Here is a 22,510-nt window from a genome sequence, read left to right as displayed (position 1 = left end):
TCTGTGTGCAGGAGCTGGGAATAAAACACCCGCTACACAGGAAGAAACTCCAGCTGGCCCTGCAGGCTCTGGGCTCAGAGGAAGACGACAACAAGGGCAAACTAGACTACCACTGGGTTACAAGTAGGCAATGGTTACTTATAAAAAGTATTGTATAATAGAGTAATCAAACGCAAAAATGTCATATTGAGTCTTTTACTTGATTTATTCATAACGTCCTGAACTGTATTTGTGTTGAAACCCCATTATTTCTGTTCTAGGGTGGCTTGATGACATCGGCCTCCCGCAGTACAAGACTCAGTTTGACGAGGGACGAGTGGATGGACGGATGCTTCACTATATGACTGTGGTTAGTCTTTTTTTCAGGCATTTTACATTTCAAAAGGTTTTTAATCACTGTATGAGGAGTTAAATTAGCTATTAATATACATTACAATTGGAAACAAATCATGTTTTTGTATGAGACTTGTATGTTCATCAATATTTGATCAGAAATACAGTAAAGATAGTAATATTGAGAAATATCTTTGACACTTTTAATGTTAATTAAATGTAGTTTGTGTAATGTTTTAAAGGGGTTTGGCCAGTACAATATCATATTTTAAACTTAAGTTGATGTGTAATGTAGCTGTGTGAACATAAACAACATCTCTGAATGTAAAATGCTCAAAGTTCAATGCAAAGGGAGACCTCGGTTTTTACAGAGTTAGCATAGCAAAGCCTACAATGAACGAATTTTGGGGGACTACAAAAAAATTCTTCTGGGCCAGTGAGATCACAAACATGCTTTTACCGCACACACACACACACACACACTGCGCAGCTAAGGGGTGCGGCCAGAGCCACTGTAATTTCCTGCGTTTTACATCTCAGACAATGAACTTGCAAAACATATGTGAACGATTCATATTACTTACACATGCATTTTCCAAATATATGTGAAAGACGTCGTGTAACACGTCGAGTTAAAAAAATACAGGAGAGCTCGCCTAACTTGTGTAGCAGCAGAAAAATTAATCAAGGCTCACACAGGTCACATCCCACATGTAGTGCTTTATTCTTCTGTCAACTGCGTCAATGTATATATTACAGAAAATAATCCGCGCATCAGAGAAAAACAAAAAGAAACATTGGTACTGCGCACATGCGCTTCTCATGTTACCTGCGTCTAAAGACAGTTCACACACACATATATACACACACACATACGACAATGGCAATCTCTCTTAAAGGAGCTGCACCCCATTTTCACTTGTTACAGACACTTGTCAGATTTTATTTTAGAGAGCTTGCATGAGGTTCACTGACTGTTTACACGGCACAAAAGCGCGTGCTTGTACGGGCGTGACGTGGAGCCGATCCGCGAATCACAGCACATTATGATAGATGACCAATCAGAGTCACTTGAGGGTGGGCCTTTCAGAGTACTAGGAAATATGTCGTTTTCTTGTTAGCTAAGTAGCTGTATATAATCAAAGTAAAATTTATGAAAAAATAACGTGATTTTCTTCAAGTAAAGCATGAGCACACATTGCTTTGCATCTTTTAAACACAACCAAGCCTTAAAATTACATTCTGGACCACCCCTTTAATATATTTAAAAGGAAATTTAATTTTGTGATGTATATTCAGCATTAGACTCGTATTTTATAGGTAAGCATCAGTTTTTTGTGGAAATCAAAATGTTTTGGAATTTATTGAGGATTCCTTCATAAATATAAAGTTTTAAAAATATATATTATAAAGTGTTTATTTAAAAAAGATGTATATTTTTGTTACTTTATTTTGTGTCCTGCGGTGCTCCGTGTTAAGAATTTTAGGAGCACCTGTGCTTCTAACAATTAAAATTAAAACTATTAAAATATATTTTTCCTGAAATAATTTGCACCTTTTTGTCACCTCTTGGCTGACTGGAATGAAAAGCTGCGACACATTCCTGTTATCTATTGTACATTGCACTGCAATTGAATGTTTAGATGTATTTGAGCGGTGTATTTTTTTTTTTAAACCTAATTGTATTAATGTACCAGTTCATGAGCTCTGATTAGGTCATTTGCAAAAAAAAAATGAATTGCGGACCTTAATCTGTACACTACCTGACAAAAATCTTGTCACCTATCTAAGTTTTATGAACAACAAATAATAACTTGACTTCTAGTTGATCATTTGTAATCAAGGGCCTCTAGATTACGCTTATTTAACCAAACCAAAATGATCATGCCTTGATTTTTAATTATTTAATTAGGACAGTAAGATCAGACTTAGACAATAGTCTTGTCACTTAACAGAAATAATGTACAGTATAGAACATACAGTCATGGTGCAGTGGAAAAAGAATGAATATTGTGTATGACTCCCATGAGTTTGGAGGACTGCATCTATACATCTCTGCAATGACCCAAATAACGTATTATTAAAGTCATCTGGAATGACAAAGAAAGTGTTCTTGCAGAGTTCATCAAGATTGTTTGGATACATCTTCAATGCCTCCTCCTTCATCTTACCCCAGGCATGCTCAATAATGTTCATGTCTGGTGACTGGGCTGGCAAATCCTGAAGCACCTTGACCTTCTTTGCTTTCAGGAACTTTAATGTGTAGGCTGAAGTAAGAGAAGGAGCGCTATCCTGCTGAAGAATTTGCTCTCTCCTGTTCGTTGTACAGCAAAAAAAAGGCAGCACAAATGTCTTGATACCTCAGGCTGTTGATGTTGCCATCCACTCTGCAGATCTCTCACACCGATACTAATGTAACCCCAAACTATGATTTTTCTTTCACAAAACGTGACTGTTTTCTGTGAGAATATTGTGTCCATGATTCATCTGAAACATGTACCTTCTGCCACTTTTCCATATAATCAACTAGAAGTCAAGTTATTATGTGTTGCTCTTACAACTGGGATCGACAACAAGACTTTTGTCAGGTGGTGTTGTGTAATAAATGGTTCAATGTTCAGTTGATTGAGTAGCACCTTCTCCCACTTGTATTGATCAGGATGACCTGTTATCTCTGAAAGTGGGCAGCGTTCTTCATCACCTTAGTATTAAAAGAGCCATCCAGGTGCTCCGGCTCAACAACTATGACCCCAACTGCCTGCGGCGAAGACCCTCAGATGAGGTAAGAAGAGGCCAGCTCTGATCTCTGCTTTTCTGCTATTTTGTTACATATACTAGCAACTCTCATGCTCACCATCATTTCAGAACAACATCAGTCCTGCTGAGATCTCTCAATGGACAAACCACCGTGTGATGGAGTGGCTGCGGTCTGTTGATCTGGCTGAATACGCACCCAACCTGAGGGGCAGCGGAGTACACGGAGGACTGATGGTAAAAAAACAAACTTTGCAGGGGTTAAGTTTATGGGCTGGAATATGAAAGATTTGTAGTGGTGGTCAAAGTTGAACATGAACTTGTCTTTGCTGATATGCTCAAAGCAAAGTTCTTTTCCTTTTTTACCTTAGGCCTAAAAGGAAGTTTAAAATGTGTTTGCTGAGCTACTCAGTGAATATTCTGAATCTGCTCAAGCTCAGCATTTACTGTGTATGGCCATACATTCAAAGCACTTTGAGAAGGGGGTCTCGCCTCATCACCACAAGTGTGATGTGCTAAATATGTGCTGTTTTCTGGCTAAATAAATATAAAATTGATATAACTTAATTTTGAATCAAATTAAATCAGATTATTTAAATAGAAAATGAAATATAATTCCATTTATTGACAAACATAATAACTTTTATCGTACTATCTAGATAGAAGTTACTTTGCTGATGTTTTTGTAATTTTAGGATAAATTCCATATGGCTAATTTCACTGTTTATAAAACAAAAAATACCTCAAATAGTTATTTATTTACTGTATGTAAATATAAACTACTTTAGTGACAGAACTAGGCGATGTACAGTAGCTGTTGTGGATAAAGCTAAAAATTTAACAGCCATAGTGAACTTTCCTGGAAAACAACACCCTTATCTAACTCCAGACTAATTTTCCCTTGAAGTTAGAGCCTTTATAAAAGCACTCATCCCAGACTGTTAAAATAAATTTCAGATTAATAACTTCGGTCCCACCTTATATTAAGTGGCCTAAACTAATATGTACTTATACAGGAATTAATAGTTTGTTACAATGTACATATTGTGTAAGTACATGTATTTACTGTGTACTTATGTTTGATTAAATACATGTATGTAATTACATCTGTAACTTTTGTTATTACATTATTTGTAAATACACTGTTGACCATCCCTTACACCTTAACCCACCCTTAAACCTACCCATGCCACCAAACCTTTCCATAACCCAACCTCTATCCCAACTCAAAAGCACCACAAGTGTTCTCAAATACATTATAAACACTGTAAGTACATTGTATTTATTTTTTTATATAAAGACATAGTAGTTAAGGACACTTAATATAAAGTGGGACCATAACTTCTGCAATAGGTCTAACTATGCCGAATAAATACATCTACAGAGAAGATTTAGCAGCTCTCACTAAGATTTTTTTTTGTCAATCCAATTAAAAATGGACCACAACAAATGGTTTGAGCTTGTTTACTTTTGACCACTTCCAAAGATTGCCTAAACGCTTTAAATCAGATTTGCAACTGTTTTGAACATAACAGAAAACTGTTTTATTTGTCATTCACAATAACATACGACCACAAGAAGTGACAACCTCACTCCGCATTTAAAGAGATGTCCAACTAACAGAACAAAATGCAAATAGCTCAGACATGATATACAAATATAAGATTGTAAAACCATGACTAAAAGACCATTCAAACAGCCATAAAAGACCACCTACCCTCCACCGTCTGACCCAACACATGATCATCATGAGGCTTGCTGTGAGAAAGTGTACCAAAACAAAGTATTCATAGTCTACTGCGTGCCAAAACACTGAACGGCAGCTATGATTTTTGATCATAATCTGTGTCCCACTCACTGGTAGCCCGTGACACAAGGGATCATTTATTGAAATTTACATGTGAAACTTTGTCGTAAAAAAATAAGAGGGACACTTTTGATGTAAGCATTCATACTAGTCTTGGCTCACAACTTATAATCACATAATGTAACTGAACACACATATTTTTTTTTTTAAGATTAATTTCTTTTTTGCCTTTATTTTGATAGAATAGTAGCAGGACAGGAAGCGAAGTTGGAGGGGGGAGGGGGATCCATTGGCCGGTGCTTAAAATTGGTCTCTACATGGCTCTATATGTCGATGCTGACATAAATGCATTTGGAAACAAACTGCAAGTCTGTTGATATCAAAGGCACGTCATATAAGCTTGCTGCAATGATCAATATATTTATCCTATATTTATTGCAAATATATGTGTATCAATAGACTTATTGTACAAAACATGGACATTAACCTTGATACATATTGGCACCATGTTTACATATTTTTTGAGTGTCTTAGGCTGATGAATTTTTTTAACATTAAAGCTATTTTACAAGGACATTTACATCTTCCAATACCAGCGTCAAAGTTCATATTCTGATATTAACTTTTTTAGCAACAAACTAGGGCTGCAAAATGTATAATTTCACCATCGATATCACAATGTGCGCATTCACAATAGTAGCTTCGCAGTATCTGTATTGTTGATTTGTGAATTATAGTTGAAGACTGAACAAAATGAACTAAATGACTAAATGAAGACTGCAGTGTTATTTTACTCTACATTTGATTATTCATTTTTTGTACCTGAATATCTGACTACTGTTTGACTCTCTGGAAATTCATAAAGCATTGCTTATTATCATTTTTATCTTTGCTCTATTTTATTTTAGTATATATATATATATATATATATATATACATATATATATATATATATATATATATATATATATATATATATATATATATGTTTGCAATTTGTTTGATTCACACCTACAACATTTTCCCAATCAGTCTAAATTAGTGTATTCATTCCAAATGGAGCTAATCAAATAAAGCCACATACATAACTATTAAAACATAAGGCAAACCCCTCAACATTAAAAAGACTCAAGTGCTAAAGAACAAACATGGAGTTTCAGAAGCTTTTTAAAAACAGATAGAGTTGGAGCATGTCTGATATGATGTGGAAGCCCGTTCCAGAGTTTTGGGGCGATAACAGCAAAAGCCCGATCCCCACTTTGCTTACACTGGGATCTTGCTACTGAAAGAATAAACTGATCAGAAGACCTTAGTGGCCTACTAGGATTATATACATGTAGGATGTCTTAGGAGTAAGGAGGTGGCAGATCATTTAAGGATTTAAGAACAAAAATTAATAGTTTAAAATCAATCCATTACCTAACCGGCAGCCAAGCCCAAAGAGGAAAGAACAGGGGATATCTGCTCATACTTGCAAGTCCCTGTCAGAAGTCTCGCAGCCGCATTTTGTACTAATTGCAATCTATTCAGGGCATTTTGACTAATACCCACATATAGAGAGTTGCAATAGTCAAGTCTTCCCAAAATACAAGCATGGATCACCTTTTCAAGGTCATTAAAAGAGAAAAAGGACTTGGAAAAATCTGGATTTAACAACTGAATTTACTTTTTTTTTTAAATTTAGGATCACTATTCAAGTCATCTGCTGAAATTATATTCGTATTGCAATATATAACGCAAAAAAAAAAACATTGCAATATCAGATCGTGTAGCCCTACAAACTGCACCATATAAACAACATTAAAGGTCCTGTGAAGTGCTTTGAAATGTGTATTTTTATTTGATGTTTTAGAACAGGTAATCTCAACTGAAACATGAAGAGATGCTGGGATGAATTGTAGCTCCTCCTCTTTTTATAAAAAAAGCCAATGGCATCTTGTTTTATCACCAATCTGCAAGTGAGAGTGGTTGAGATCAAGCACATTTTAAAGGGGGCGAGGCATGTTGTGTACTAGAGAGCATTTGTTTGGTCATGATGTGATGAGAAACTGAAGTATCCGCTTGTTAAGTGTGACGTTACGCGAAGGGGCTCCTGGGTCCAAGCCCTCTTTGAAACTGAATGAGGAGACTCGTCAAATAGTAATAATAAACGTTTACAAAGCAGTGTAATACTTTCGAATATCACAATCGCAATATGTATATCCATACCGAATTTCCAATGGCCAGAACGTGATTAATTTTTTATAAATTGTTACAATTTTGGTATTTGTGATGCAGCAAGTCCAGAGACAGTCGTGTACACTATAATTTTATATAAAATACATTTTTATGTGTGATAGGACTAAAAAGTGTTCATAAAGGAATATTTTATCAATTCAAACGAGTAGCGACTTGACCCGGAAACAGTATTCCATACGTTACCGATACATCACGACTTCACAAGCGGATGAGGTGACGTGAGAAAAAGTGCTAATACATTTAGGCGGGAGTGACGAACTGCCAGCTTTGTATGTTTATATTACATTTATATCTTCTAAATGTGAATTTTGTCTCTGTTTTGGTGTGCACTAGTTTATAGATTTCCTTAAATTAACTATAATACTAAAGTCTAAAAAAAACTTTAATTTCATGTCATCATTAAGAAGGAAACAGTTTTGTCGCTTGAATGTGTTTATGCCTATTTGCACTATGTTGTATATGTTGTATAATCATATAATCAGTGGAATAATGTAGTTTTAAAATGACAATAACATCACTTATCTTAATGATTTCCATGACAAAATATCACACGACTAAAATGAATCACCATGTTGTTTATAGGTGCTGGAGCCTCGCTTTAATGTGGAGACGATGGCTCTGCTGCTGAATATTCCCCCCAATAAGACTCTGCTGCGGAGGCATCTGGCCACTCACTTTAACCTGCTGGTGGGTTCCGAGGCCCAGCAGCTCAAACAGGAGTGTCTGGAGAATCCAGATTACGCTTTACTCACTGCCACGGCTAAAGTCAAGGTATGATCGCAACACTGCTCATTTATCTGATGATTCCTTCAGTTTGGAGTTTAAACGATTACAGTTGAGTCAGAATTATTAGCCCCCCTGTATATTTTCCCCCAATTTCTCTTCAACGGAGAGATTTTTTCAACACTTTTCTAAACATAATAGTTTTAATAACTCATTCATAATAACTGATTTCTTTTATCTTTGCCATGATGAAAGTACATAATAAAAAAAAACTGATTCAATTATGGAAAATCCTTTTATTCTAGCCAAAACAAAGCAAGTCAGACTTTCTCTAGACTAAAAAATGTTATCAGACATACTGTGAAACTTTCCTTACTCTGTTAAACATCTGAGAAATATTTAAAAAAGAAAACAAATTCACAAGAGGCCTAATGATTTTGACTGCACACGATTTTTGTCCATTTTTAGCCACATAAGCTGGCATTTGTGGGGTTTGGGAGAAAAAAGAAGCAGGAGGACAATGAAGAGTATGTGTGTCCCATGGATGTGGAGATGCCCAAAGGACGCAGCTTCCAGAAGGGCTACAGAGGCATGGAGCTCCAGATCTATGATGATGACCTCGATCGACTGGATCAGGTAAAGATCGAGGTTTTTTAGTGCATGATGGATTCAGAGTGCCAGCGTGAATAGCTGTGACTGCTCACACTGATCAACCTTGCTTTCTGGTGGTCAGCTGGAACATTTGGACTTTCCAGTTTTATATTAGTTAATTGGTTAGTCATTAACTTAATAATTAACATTATTTAATACTGCAAAATACACATGCAATACCGAATATTGTTTAATTTTATATGATATTTGAAATGTTTTAATATTACAAAATATAAACTATTGATCAGTCTACTAAATTTACTGTAAAAATGTTGTAACATTTTCATCATTCGTTTTCCTTCAGCTTAGTCCCATTATTCATCTGGGGACGCCACAGTGGAATGAACCACCTACTTATCCAGCATATGTTTTTGACAGCGGATGCCCTTTCAGCTCCAACTCAGTACTAGGGAAAATCTATACACACTCACACACGCACACTATGGCAATTTAGTTTATTCAGCTCACCTATAGCGCATGTCTTTGGACTTAGGGGGAAAAACCAAAACACCCTGAGGAAACCCACGCCAACATGGGGAGAACATGCAGACTCCACACAGAAATGCCAATTGACCCAGCCGGGACTCAAACCAGCAACCTTCTTGCTGCGAGGCGACAGTGCTAACCACTGAGCCACTCTGTGGCCCCATTGTAATATTTTATTTATTTTTATTTTGTATCAGTTTCATTTAAGAGATCAATAATTGCCAAAACTTTTAACATAAAATATTGTAATAATAAGAGAGTTTAAGAAATGTCTGCACAGTTTTTGTTACAGGGCTCATATGGTCATGGAAAACCTGGAAAAGTCATGGAACTTTGACGTGGAATTTTTCAGGCTTAGAAAAGTTTTGGAAAAGCAGAAAAACCCACAAGGTTTTGGAAAAATCATGGAAATTACTTTTACATCTAGTCATTTAGCAGACATTTTTTGTCCAAAGTGACTAAAGCTGCAGACACACTAGAGCTTGTACTTGCAAAATTCTTATGGCGCTGTGAAAAGGGGGGGTATTAAACAATATCATTAGACGTTAATAAAAGTGTGCGATTGCTCCATATTTTAAATTTCTTATTTTAAATTATCTTCTATTGGTCTAACGCAATCACATAATCACTGTATTACCGTATTATGATTAATGCTCTAAAATAAGTTATAGTAAAAAACAACAAAGATTTTTCCTATTTAACACAATTTATATATATATATATATATATTTTGAGAAACATTTCTAATATTTTGCAGCAGTGAACATGTCAGGCTAAATAATTCAAATGAATTGCTGACCTCTGCTGTCTTCAATACTTCCTTTAACACAAGTTTTCTCTCATTTAAAACGCCATCTTTGCATATGTTTTCTGCTGGTGATACTGTTGTCCTAAAAAAAAGTAAATAAAAAAAATCTTACAGATACTTTAGTAACGGTATTACTGAAAATTTTTGGCAGTTTTAAAACCTTGACTTTTCTAAATTGTGGTATACCGTGGATAACAGTTATCATCTCATGCCTGCTTATGCCTATGAATGGAAGTCTATGGAGCGAAAAGTGCAGTGTGATCGTGGCTTTACAATAGAAGTAGTTTTACCTACTATTACTAATTTAGCAATACTATCAAGATTATCTAAACTTAGTTTGACAAATATCTGTATACTGGAATGGAGGTTAGATGTTTTTACTTCTTTTCTTGGCCAACAGCATGGCCTTCCATCATTAGTGCTGTGCAAGCATCATCTATTTACATAGATATAAAAATAAATTAAAACTAAAGAGATTGTTGTGTGTTTTATGATATGCTGTAATAAATTTCAACTTTCATTGTTTTTCTTATGATTTACCACATATTACGTAGACATTACTTGAAGCATTAGCTCATGAAAAGTGACTTTAAAGACTTGTATAGTACTTTTACTCCGCATTTTATCAACAGTAAACATTTTTAGATTCATTTGAAATGTACAAAATGGCTGTTTAAAAATCGGATTCATTATTATATTGCAAGAATAAATTTTATCATTAGTTTAAAATACACAGAAAATGAAATTTAAAAAAATATATAAATGAAATTTCACAATACTAATATTAAAAATAATCTTGATTGGTGTAACCGTACGTTCACACCGAAAGCGGCGAGAGCGTCAAAGTAGCCGGAAGTCATTTATTTTCAATGAGAGCCGGCGGCGAGGAGCAGCGCGGCGCGTCTTTGCCGGCGTGAGCGTCGAGGAGAGTTGAAATGAAGTCAACTTTATGGTAATGAGCTATGACGCGTTTCGGCGGCAAGCAATCAGAATGAAGACGTCCATTGCTTGATAGCAGTTCAGAGAACACAGACCTGTGAACTTTGGTTCCGACCACAGTTGTTCCCAAGGGTTTGATTATTGCGGTCGCCGGATTTCCAATTATTTACAATCTTTTCCTACAGGAACATGCATTAAATAAGTTACTGGCGAGTTACTGATGTTCATTAATGTTATATAAATTTATCTTAAAAAAGCGGGAATCTCACGCGATGTGACAGTACAAAACAGTACTGCTGCTTCAGGATATTTCAGACATATGGACACATATTGGATAAATAGAGCAAAGCCACACCACACGCAACTGGATCTTCCATTGTTGTATGAATTTGATAAGAAGTGCGCAACATTTTCACGCTAGAAACATGTTTTATGCAGGAATGTAACTGATATGCTGCAATGGCTCCTTTAAATAAGAGATCAATGTAGCGAGTTTTGACGCTCTTGCCGCAGGAGCTGAAGGCAGACAGCGTTGTCGCCAGGGCGGCCAGAGCGACCTTGGACGCTCTCGCCGCTTTCGGTGTGAACGTACGGTAAGAGATACAAAATAAATAAAAAAAAAAACGTCCAAACATTTGACCTATTGTGCAAGTTCGGTTATTATTTTCTAATACTATTTAGTTATTATATGTAATTAACCTGCAGATTCAGTTAATAACATGTAAATAAATAAATTAATAATACCTATGCAACTTTTTGCTCATCTTTGCACCTTTTTATGGCCCAGATGGAAGACTCTGAAGGGACAGTGAGACAGATTGGAGCTTTCTCTGAGGGCATCAACAACTTAACGGTAACAAACAACTGTGCATCTGCTCTAACCTCTGCTGCTGCTTAATGTACAGTCAAGCTGATCTGTGTGTGTGTGTGTGTGTGTCTCGTGTCTCGTGTTCAGAGTATGCTGAAGGATGACGAGTTCTTCTTCCCCAATGCCAGCGTGAAGGATGACGACTCCAACGTGTGAGAAGGAGACCCTCACTCTCGCTGCTTTAATGCCAACTGACTGTGCCAACACCTCCATATGAATGCCAAATATACACGTCAGCTCCATGAAACACCATTTCAAAGTATTTATTACATTACAATATGCCTTTTAAGAACATTGTAATAATAAGAGAGTTTGAAGAATGTCTGCCCTGTTTTTTATCAGATTGTTAGTGGTCTTGTTTATTTTATGCTGTTTTTTTTTTTTTTTTTTCTTAAAATGAATAGCAGTCCTACTGAAGTTTGCTGGTCATTTTTAAATCATCTTCCTGGATAAATCTGTGACAGGTTGTTACATATATTGGTGTTTGTGCCAGTTGTTATGGTGGCAGAAGAGCACAATGACACTTTCAGTCAAAATCAAAGATATATTTTATATGGATAAGTTAAAGTTGTACACTGCTAATACTGATACTAGCATTGACCTGTTGGATCCAGGTGCATTCTTAAACATGATGTTAAAAGTTTAGATGTTTTTGACTTGTACATTTTCTTTTCTTAAGCCAGTATATGCAGAATTAATGCATATGCTTAAAGCATTTGCATGCAAAATTCTGTACAATATTTTACATCTTGTTTGTAAAGGTTTGCATGTTATTTAAGGCTCGTTTGGATAAAATATTTGTACTTTAATGAGCGTTTATTCTGATTTATTTTTCCACTGCTGCAGTACTTAAAGGATGGCAACGTTCTCATTTATGAAAATGCTATCATGTAGCATCAATATTTAATGCAATACTGGCATAAGCACAAAATTGTAAGCAGCTGGGAATTATATTTAAAATAAATACATAGTGCCACTCATAACCATTTCAGAGTTACATGTTTGTACTTTGTTGACGTTTACTCGTTTTTTTTAAAGGAGAATAAAAGATGAAAAACTTGCTGGCTTTGTTTGTTGCATTTGTGTGTCGCTTAGTTCAACAGTTAGTGCTATATATTAAAGTAAGCGCTGAGCAGATGTATTATATAACTAGTAATAATATACAATACAAATACAAAATAAAAGCTGCAGTGCGGTAGTTTACGTAATTTGTCCATTATTTTCATTTCAAAGAAATGAAAGCGTTTAAAACGGTTTATTTTAAGGGGATTTTATATTGATGTTTATTTACAAAATTAGAAAAAAGCAGCAGTCCATAATTTGTTAAACAGCACCATCTGTTGGACAGTTTGCAGAAGTTTCTCTTTTTTTGCATTAGTTATAAAAAGTTATTTATATATTAGTATATCTATATTTATTGTGTTTTATGTGTAGTTTATGCTTTCAGTTTTTAGAAATAAACCGATCAATTGATTAAATCCTGTTTTTCATGGCTGACTCTTGTGGGCTTCCTATAGGGGGCGCATGGAGTCAGAGCATATTGCCCACCTGGTTTTGCAGACTAATAGTATGGATATAAAAATGAGAATATTACCATGTAACCTTTAGGAAAATTATCAAATTCTAACCCGATACCACATGGAGAATATATTATGGTGATTCACAGTAAATACTGTAGTATTTCTGAACCATATTATGCTAAAAGTCTTATTCTGTCTACATCATTTGAACAATTCCATGCAAATGTCAACTGTACCATGAAAAAAAGTTTTTACCAAAATAACGAAACTCTTCCTGGGATAGTTCTAGGATATTGAAATACTACTTAACTGATATTAATATTTCATACTGAAATATTTAGATCTGAAATATTTGTCAATGTTTTCAAACAATTTGATTTGATTTACCAAAGTCACACAAGTGGCAATTTCACATCTGTTACATCCATAATCTTAGTTTTTACTACACTAAATTTGTAGTACAATAGTTGTTGAAAAAATGTTGATAAACATAAATATTGCTATTGTACTACTTCAGCAACTAAAGAATCACAGCAAATGAGTGCAAAAACTTGGTTCAAAAACTGAATTTACCATGAAGTACTTTTTTTCCTGTGGGGTATATTACTATGACTGGTTTCAGAGAAATGAATCTAGATATTATTAAATTGTAACTAACGTGTACTTGAGAGAGTAATATTTTAATGTTGAAAACGTTCAGTGTTATGTTTAACACTATGTTTGCATAAGCTTATTGACTTGTTTTACGTTCTTTTTAAGTTATTTTTAGGTTGTTTAAAGTTGTTTTCTGATTGTAATAAAATAAATAAATCCTAAACAGGACGCACTATTTTTGTCTCTTTAAAATATAACGTTAGAAGAACGTTTCATGTTTGTTGTAACGTGCCTGAAAGCGATAGATGGAGACACCGGTTTCTAAACCTAACTAAAGCTCTAGAAGGATAACCAGGAAAACAAAACCAATACCTAATATTGTTTATTATAGCAGCTCACAGCTTTAGAAAAGTTCTGTATGATTAATATCCGATAAACCAGTTAAAAATAACTTTGTTAAAGTCTCTTCCTCGACTTCCAATATGCCCCGCCCCCCAAAGCTGTAGTTTGAAGTGCTTTTCCCGTCTATCCCTCAGTCTTTTCTACTGCTGTGGCAGAGATGGATTGACTCGGTGAATGTATTTGAGTGTATTCAGGCATGAGAGCTTCACCAGGGGCCACTTCACTGTGTGAGTTTTAGTGTAAGACCTTAAACAAAAGAGGAAAAACCATACAAATACTTCGCGTTCATCTGTGCACGCGCATTATACCAACCACCATGGCCAGTGGGTATGTGGAAAACTTGTTTTTTCTTCAACGAAATCTTTTGACTTGTTTTAAAAGCAGAATGTTTTTATTATCATTATTTTTTTTTACCAAAGGGCATTAAGCTTGACGTGGTTAAGATTTGTCTTGCTTTTGTAACCTTCTAAATTGGTGTTAATTATTTTGTTTACTTATTTTGTATATTCTCTATGCAAACTTAACTTTTACAGCATTTCTCTAAACTGTAAATTCCAGGATGAGATTAACTTTTGTCCGCTTAAATTACATCTTTATATAATTCTAACGACATAATTTGTATACATTCTTGTGTGTGTGTGTGTGTGTGTGTGTGTGTGTGTGTGTGTGTGTGTGTGTGTGTTTACATGTTACAGATATGATTTTGGATGGATCCCTGTGCTGTTGTCACTGTTTACGCTCACTGATGCATCAAGGTAAATTATTGTACCCATATATTAGGCACTTTATTAGGTACACCTTACTAGTAACAGGTTGGACTTTTACCTTAAAAACAGCCTTAATCCTTTGTGGCATAAATTCATCAAGGTAATGGAAAATTCCTCTGAGATTTTTGTCCATATTGACATGATAGTATCACGCAGTTGCTGCAGATTTGTCCATGATGTGAATCTCCCATTCCATCACATCCCCAAGGGGCTCTATTGGATTGCGATCTGGAGACTGTGGAGGCCATTTGAGTACAGTGAACTCATTGTCATGTTCAAGAAACCAGTCTGAGATGATTTGCGCTTTATGACATGGCGCGTTATCCTGCTGGATGTAGTCATCAGAAGATGGGTACACCGTGGTAATAAGGGAATGGACATGGTCAGCAGCAATTCTCAAGTAGGCTGTGGTGTTGACATGATGCTCAATTGGTACTAATGGCCCCAAAGTGTGGCAAGAAAATATCCCCCACACCATTACACCACCACCACCAGCCTGAACCATTGATACAAGGCTGGATGGATTGATGTTTTCATGTTGTTGACACCAAATTCTGACCCTACCATCCGAATGTCGCAGCAGAAATCGAGACTCATCAGACCAGGCAATGTTTTCCGATCTATTGTCCAATTTTGGTGAGTCTCTGCGAATTGTAGTCTTAGTTTCCTGCTCTTAGTTGACAGGGGTGGCACCCAGTGTGGTCTGCTGCTGCTGTTGTAGCCCATCCACCTCAAGGTTGGACATGTTGTGCATTCAGAGATGCTCTTCTGCATACCTCGGTTGAAACGAGTGGTTATTTGAGTTACTGGTGCTTTTCTGTCAGCTCGTACCAGTCTGGCCATTCTCCTCTGACTTCTGGCATAAACAAGGTAGTTGCTCCCACAGAACTGCCGCTCACTGGATATTTTCTCTTTTTCAGGCCATTCTCTGTAAACCTTAGAGAAGGTTGTGCTTGAAAATGTTTGTAGATAAACAGTTTCTGAAATACTCAGACTAGCCAGTCTGACGCCAACAATCATGCCACGTTCATGGTCACTTAAATCATCTTTCTTCCCCATTCTGATGCTCAGTTTGAACTGCAGCAGATCATCTTGACCATGTCTACATGCCTTTCTATTTGCATTACAAGCAGTTGGAAAGGTGTACCTAATAAAGTGGCCGATGAGTGTATATGTGTATATATATATATATATATATATATATATATATATATATATATATATATATATATATATATATATATATATATATATATGAATGCTTTATGTGAAAGCTTTTTATGTACAATTTATACAACAACATTTAATACAATTAACTTTTCCTCTTACATTCTCAGTCAAACTGTGAACCAGGAGCTTTCGAATATTTTTAATGAGCTCTGGAAGCTGGATGTAAATCGCATGGAGCCTCTGACTAATTACAACATCTCACTACAGGTTTCAGTATTTTTTTTTTACCCCCTGAATAGTAACTACGGTGACAGGTCATGACAGTAAAGCATCTTGCATTTCTTTTAGGGCAAAGCTGGTTACATACCACAGGGAAGCACAAATGTGGTAGACCATGCCTCATCACCACTGTTTGTTAATGTCGATGAGGCCAAACTGAGCTCCATTACCACTTATGCACGTATGTTCTTTTCTTTATATTTCCTGATATAACACCTAAGAGACTAGCCACATTTATTTATTCTGTCAGTTTGCGAAACAGTTTGTACAGAGATCTGTGCTCAGATGATTTAAAGGAGACACGCCAAGAAACACAGCTGTGTTTAGGCAGGCAGTTAATCTTACAATCAACTGCTGGAACTGTTACAGTAAATTCAGTCTTTTCTCGTGATTTATGAAATTATCCATTTGTTTAATTGTTGCCTGGTGCAACATTACCAAACATTTGAATGTTCATATGAAACAGCAATGCCTGTCAATTCTATCACATATTTTGGAAAAATGGATTGAGCAGAATAATTAAATTTAAGACTGAAATTATTTACATACCAAAAAAAGGCAAGACAGCATTAAAATATTCATAAATATTCTGACAAATATTTTAGCAAATAATACTAGTTGCATGCATTGTCAATATTTCTACCAAAGGAAGGTTTACAGATCTTTCATAGATTATAAATCAAAAATCTTGTAAACAAGAACTATCTGATGACATATTAAATCACTATATTTAAGCATCTCAGTGGGCTTTACCCATTTGTTAGCAGCCAGTATAAAAAAAAATATAAAATAGATTTAAATATATAACAATAATAAAAATGAACAGGGTGTCCACAGGGTTTTAAAAAGTATTAAAAGTCTAGATAGAGAAATTAAAAGCCCTTAAAATATTAAATTTGATCTATTTTAAAAGGTTTTTTTTGTATTGTCCATTTTGTATCGTTTTTGATTATGCAAAGTATAGTTGTATGCTAAAGCTTGCCTGAATTTAATCTGAATATTGGGATGCTAATATGGGGATAGTTTATGAAACTGATCAAATCCTGCTCTATTAGACATCACATTGTTTTACTTTCTTCAGTAACCAAGGTTATTTCTGCTGGTCAGTAGGTGTCTCCTGCTGGATTAGCGTTTCAATTCAGTGTATATATAATGTTTTAGTTTAAGATTAGTTTCTTACAATCAGTATTTAGTAAATATACTGTAAGTTCAAATGTCATTACCGGTTGAAACTTACAGTAAAATAATGATGACTTCTTAAGATGTATGGAAAGAGTCTTAAGTTCTTAAAAGGTATTGAAATTCCCTCTTTGATTTCATTTAAATATAATACAATTTAGAACAGTGTTTTTCTACCATGTTCCTGAACTTCCTGGAGGACCACCAGCTCTGCACATTTTTCAAGTTTCTTTAAGCAAACACCCCTGAGTCTGATCATCAGCTCATTAGCTTTTAACTGAAAGACCTGTATTGGGTGTGACAGACAAAGGAGATGTCCAAAACATGCAGTGTTGGTGGTCCTCTAGGAACATGGTTGAGAAACACTGATTCAGACTGCTCATTTAATATATTTCAAGTACAGATCAGAATAAACAATAAAATGTTTTATTTTCAAAAATAGGTTTGTTAATGTGAAATTTACACACCAAAATTTCCAGAGGTGATTCTTCTTTTTTATTCTTCTCCCTGATGCTGGTAAATGGTGATTTAAAACAACAGGTTTTATGAAGCTTTTGGACAACTATGAGAGGTCCACTGGTGTGGCAGAGAGAGTGACCGCTGAAGAAGTGACCGAAAATAACTCCTTTCTGGATGCTATCTTAGAAACAGCAGTCATGAAGGTATTGTAGAAATTCACCTTGTATAAATCAAACTATTCCCTTTACCATAAGAGAATGCATCCCCTTCTTTTGTATTTAAAAGGAATAAAAAAAGAAAGCTATCAAAGTTTTATTATAAAGAGAAGATTCACCTTTTTTCCGTTGCTAACCAAAATATTGTGGTTGTTCCCTTCCACACCCTGTTCTTGGAAGCGGCATATTATAAAAATGGGAGAGGAATGTGGAAGGGCGTATAATGATGATTATGGGTCACGAGTTCAGAGGGTTCAGTCGTATGTTAAATCATGTTTGCATTTCTTCAGCGAGCCCACCAGTACCTGATTGGAAAGGGAAAATCCCGCTCGGATCTGAGACAGTTTAAGAGTCAGCTGTACTACATGTGGTTCCGCCTGTATCATAGAGAGAGAAACGGAGGGTAAGTGAAAATAAAAATAAGATGAAATTTTCCAAATTGCTAATTTATATCTTGCAAATTTGACTAAGCTGATGAGTGCATTGAGTTAACAGATTGCAATGCAGACAGGGCATGTCCAAACCCACTTTTGCTATTTTAAGGATAAAAAAATGTATGTATGGTTTGCCGCATGGTGCATGGTCTAACAGGGTTGTGCTTATTCTCTTAATGAGTTCTGGGTGTGTTTTGAGCATAACATGCATTCATTCAATCAGAGTCTCATCTCCCATTCCTTTTAAGAGTCATTTGTGTTGTGCCATAGCGCATTTGCTATTTGCATGGCGGACTTTATAAGTGGATAAACTTTACGGTTCTCTAGTGAAAAAACAGTTAAACAGCATCTGTAGAGCGAGGATAAAGAACGAGCCCCCTCCATTCTGCCTTTTTACTTTCTCTTTACTTTGCTTTCACTCTTTTCTCCTTTACTTTCATAGATAAGAAAACAGTGTTGCACACACTCCACTAAAGACATCCATCAGCCTACATATTTAATTTAGTTTGTTAATCGCAAAGATTTGTTTCAAAACTGTTTCTAAATTCCGTTTGAATAAATAAATGAATATGTGGACAATGTGGACAAATCCAAGCTTGTTTTTATTCAAATAAATAAAAATATGCATATAATAAATAATGCTGCTAATAATAATAACATTATACAAATGCAAATTGTCATGAATAAACTGAAAAAGCCCCCCGATATGAAAGCATGTAGGTAATGTTTTAGCATTTGAACCCACATAGGCGCATAACCAATGCCCTCTGTGCTGCACTTCAGACCAACTTTTAGATAGTCAACGGCGCAGTCTATCTCAGTTTCTCAAAATAGCAACGTGCCAACAACGCGCCTTAACACAGACTGGAACACCCATGAGTCCACAAAGTGGCGTAAATAGATTTACCATTTAAACAATGTAGTGCAAAACGTGAAAATTAGGGTTGTGCTGGTCTGAAAATAGCAACAAATCATGCTGTACACGTCTTGTGCCTTATTGTGCCAGGTGTATGATAGGGCCTGTAGTTTTTTCTTCAGAATTGCAAGATGTATTTTGAGAATACAAAGATATAAGCTCAAAAACGCAAGACGAACTCTGAATTCTAAGCTTTATTTTGCAATCATTAAAAAAAAGCTGGAATTGTACGATAAATATATAAACCTAACTGCAAAATGTACATTCGAAATGGCGAGAAAGTGATTGAGTTTATCTTGCAACATTGAAAAATAAAACATCTGAATTGCTAAATATAATCTCAGAATTATAAAATGTTAACAAAAAAATGACTTTTTAGCATTTTTTAAGTATTTAACTTGCGACTGTGAGAAAAAAAACATCAGAATTGCAAGATATAAACTCAGAATTACAAGATATGAATTCAAAATTGCAAGAAAAAGTCATATTTTTGAGTTTTTATCTTTCGACGTGTAAGAAAAAAAAAACATCAACAATGACAAGATATATATTCAAAATTGCAAAAGAAAAACATCAGATTTTTGAGTTTTAATCTTTCAACTGAGAAAAAACATCACAATTGCAAGATATAAACTCAGAATTACAAAATGTTCATTCAAAATTGCTAGAAAGTTATTTTTTAAAGTGTTTTTATCTTGCGAATGTGAGGAAAAAAACATCAGAATTACAAAATATTTACTCAGAATTACAAGATATAAATTCAAAATTGCAAGGAAAAGTCATATTTTGAGTTTTAATCTTGCAACTGTGGGGAAAAATTCATCAGAAACTCTAGAATGTGAGAAAAAGTAATCATTTTAATATTCAACCAAATTGCATAATATAATGTTTGCAATATTTTGATATGGCTGTCTATTTATTGATATAATTTAGCTGGAATATGATAGAAAAGATTGTAATGCTGTGATGTATCAATATTTCCCCTCTTTCACCTTTGCTTTCATGACAAAGCATGACAAGTCTTGTGTATGTTTTCTGCTCTAATTATAAAAATCATCCCTTTCATCAAACCAGGGAGGACTCCAGTGGATTCGAGCATGTGTTTGTCGGTGAAACCAAGTTTGGCAGAGAAATCATGGGGCTTCACAACTGGGTCCAGTTTTACCTGCAGGAGAAACAGAATCTCCTTGATTACAAGGGCTACAAAGCCAGAGCCAATGATGTGGTACTACTTTTATTTCAACATTTAAATAAAGTCTGTTCCTCTTTTGTAAAGGCCTCAATATACTCCGAATATATGAAAGTTTGATGTTATTGTGAACAATATCAGGCAGTAATGCACAATATATTAACAGGTCTATCAGTATTAGCTGATATTTACTTATATTTAATGTCAACTTAATTGGCCTGATAAGAAAAACACCATCACATGATCACAATGATCAAGTTTTAGATGTTTTCAGCCATTTGGTACTCTATAGTGGGCCCTGAGGGTTTGAATGCTTTCTACATCAGGGATTCCCAAACTTTTCAGCCCACGACCCCCAAAATAACCATGTCAGTGACTTGCGACCTCCATTTTTCAAGGTGGCTATACAGTAAATATATAAACATTGCAGATACAACTATAGGCATATAAACATGAGTATACTGACAACACAAAAATGCAACAGTCTAATAACCATCTGATGTTTTTTATAGTCATTTATTAATTTAATTACATTTTAATATAAACATTGAAGGCTGAATTTTGTTTGTTTGTTGTTGTTTCTTTAACGCAACTATTAACTATCTCCTGTGGGTCATGAATAAAATATGGTAATTCAAATAGTTTAATAAAATTTATTTAAGCTTTGGAAATCACCAAGCGAAACCACCCTTGTCATTGTCCCACGACCCCCACTTTGAGAACCACTGTTCTACCTGATGTGATACTTGAAGTTCCCCTGTTGTCTGCATTTTTAAAATCTGGCCAAAAATCAGGATCAGTGCATCCCTAAAATCATTGTGATGTTCATTAAAGTACAGTATACCCCTTTCCCACTTCCTTTTACCCTGACTAAAACAAAATGAAAATGAAGGAGTAAATGGGGCCTTTAGTTGGTTTGTCGTCCTCTCTGTAATTGATTTGATTGTTCTGTGTACAGGCTCTGCTGAATCTGTTCTTGTTCTGTTCATTTCCTCCATGCAGCCTGATGCGGATGACCATGTGTTGAATGTGCAGTTCAGCTGGCACGGTTTGGTCAAGCCAGTGGCGAGTGCATTTGTGGGTGTGAGCCCTGAGTTTGAAATGGCCGTTTTTACCATCCTGTTCCTGACGTCCACTGAGAAGACCACCACCGCCGTAGTCAATCTGGACGAGTACCAGCTGGAGATGGTGGTGCACAGACATGGTCGCTGTATTGGGACGGCCTACCCTAAACTGCTGAGCAGCAACAACAGACACATGTAGACCACACATACTGTAGCTGTTCACAAGTTATAAAGGCATATCTTAGTTTTTAATACAGAGACATTTACATTTAGTCTTTTAGCTGACACTTTGGTCCAGAGCCACTTTGAACATTTGTTTTGTATTGCAGATGTCTTCATTTTAGATGCTTGTTTACTTTGCGAGATACATTTTGCTAATTTGGTCAACTTCAGAATGCTTTTACAGTTAAAAGCAGTAAGTTTTAAATACTAGCATGCTTATAGTGTTTAATTAGAATTGACTTTGATATGGTCATTTTTTTTAAATGTATTCACGTATTTTGATTCTGACTGTTGTTTTTTGCATAATTGGTTATGGAAAAAAAAGCACATAACCGTTTACATACTTTTATTTTTTACAGAATCAATAAATCAAGAATTACTCAATAAAACTCTTTCTCGCTCACTCTCGGCTACATACATGTATAGTACACTCATAGGCCACTTTATTAGGTACACCTGTCCAACTGCTCGTTAATGCAAATTTCTAATCAGT

The 22,510-nt window shown here is 35.3% G+C and overlaps 2 protein-coding genes across 13 annotated transcripts in view; both read left to right on the top strand.

Moving 5' to 3' along the window:
- ppfibp1b (PPFIA binding protein 1b) overlaps positions 1-12,668 on the top strand; it is an 82,491-nt gene extending 69,823 nt beyond the window's left edge. For 10 of the 12 annotated variants that reach the window (XM_087292209.1, XM_087292206.1, XM_087292210.1 and 7 more), the window contains 8 exons: positions 12-123; positions 261-349; positions 2,993-3,115; positions 3,199-3,324; positions 7,715-7,903; positions 8,324-8,491; positions 11,527-11,592; positions 11,695-12,668. In XM_087292209.1, the coding sequence (XP_087148335.1) occupies positions 12-123; positions 261-349; positions 2,993-3,115; positions 3,199-3,324; positions 7,715-7,903; positions 8,324-8,491; positions 11,527-11,592; positions 11,695-11,763 (942 nt within the window). In that variant the 3' untranslated portion in view covers positions 11,764-12,668. 12 annotated transcript variants of the gene reach the window in all.
- A 1,559-nt stretch (positions 12,669-14,227) lies between these two features.
- endouc (endonuclease, polyU-specific C) lies at positions 14,228-22,406 on the top strand. The gene is given in 8 exon segments (NM_001044974.2): positions 14,228-14,450; positions 14,819-14,878; positions 16,228-16,327; positions 16,409-16,520; positions 18,059-18,180; positions 18,483-18,595; positions 20,617-20,767; positions 21,734-22,406. Coding segments are annotated over 8 exon segments (930 nt in total). The 5' UTR covers positions 14,228-14,439; the 3' UTR covers positions 21,995-22,406.
- Positions 22,407-22,510: the final 104 nt, after the last annotated feature.

The sequence above is a fragment of the Danio rerio genome, chromosome 18 (genome assembly GCF_052040795.2).
Source record: "Danio rerio strain M-AB ecotype USA chromosome 18, GRCz13ab, whole genome shotgun sequence".
Classification (NCBI taxonomy): domain Eukaryota; kingdom Metazoa; phylum Chordata; class Actinopteri; order Cypriniformes; family Danionidae; genus Danio; species Danio rerio.
The sequence above is the reverse complement of the archived record's forward strand: the minus strand, read 5'-3'. Positions and strand labels throughout refer to the sequence as shown.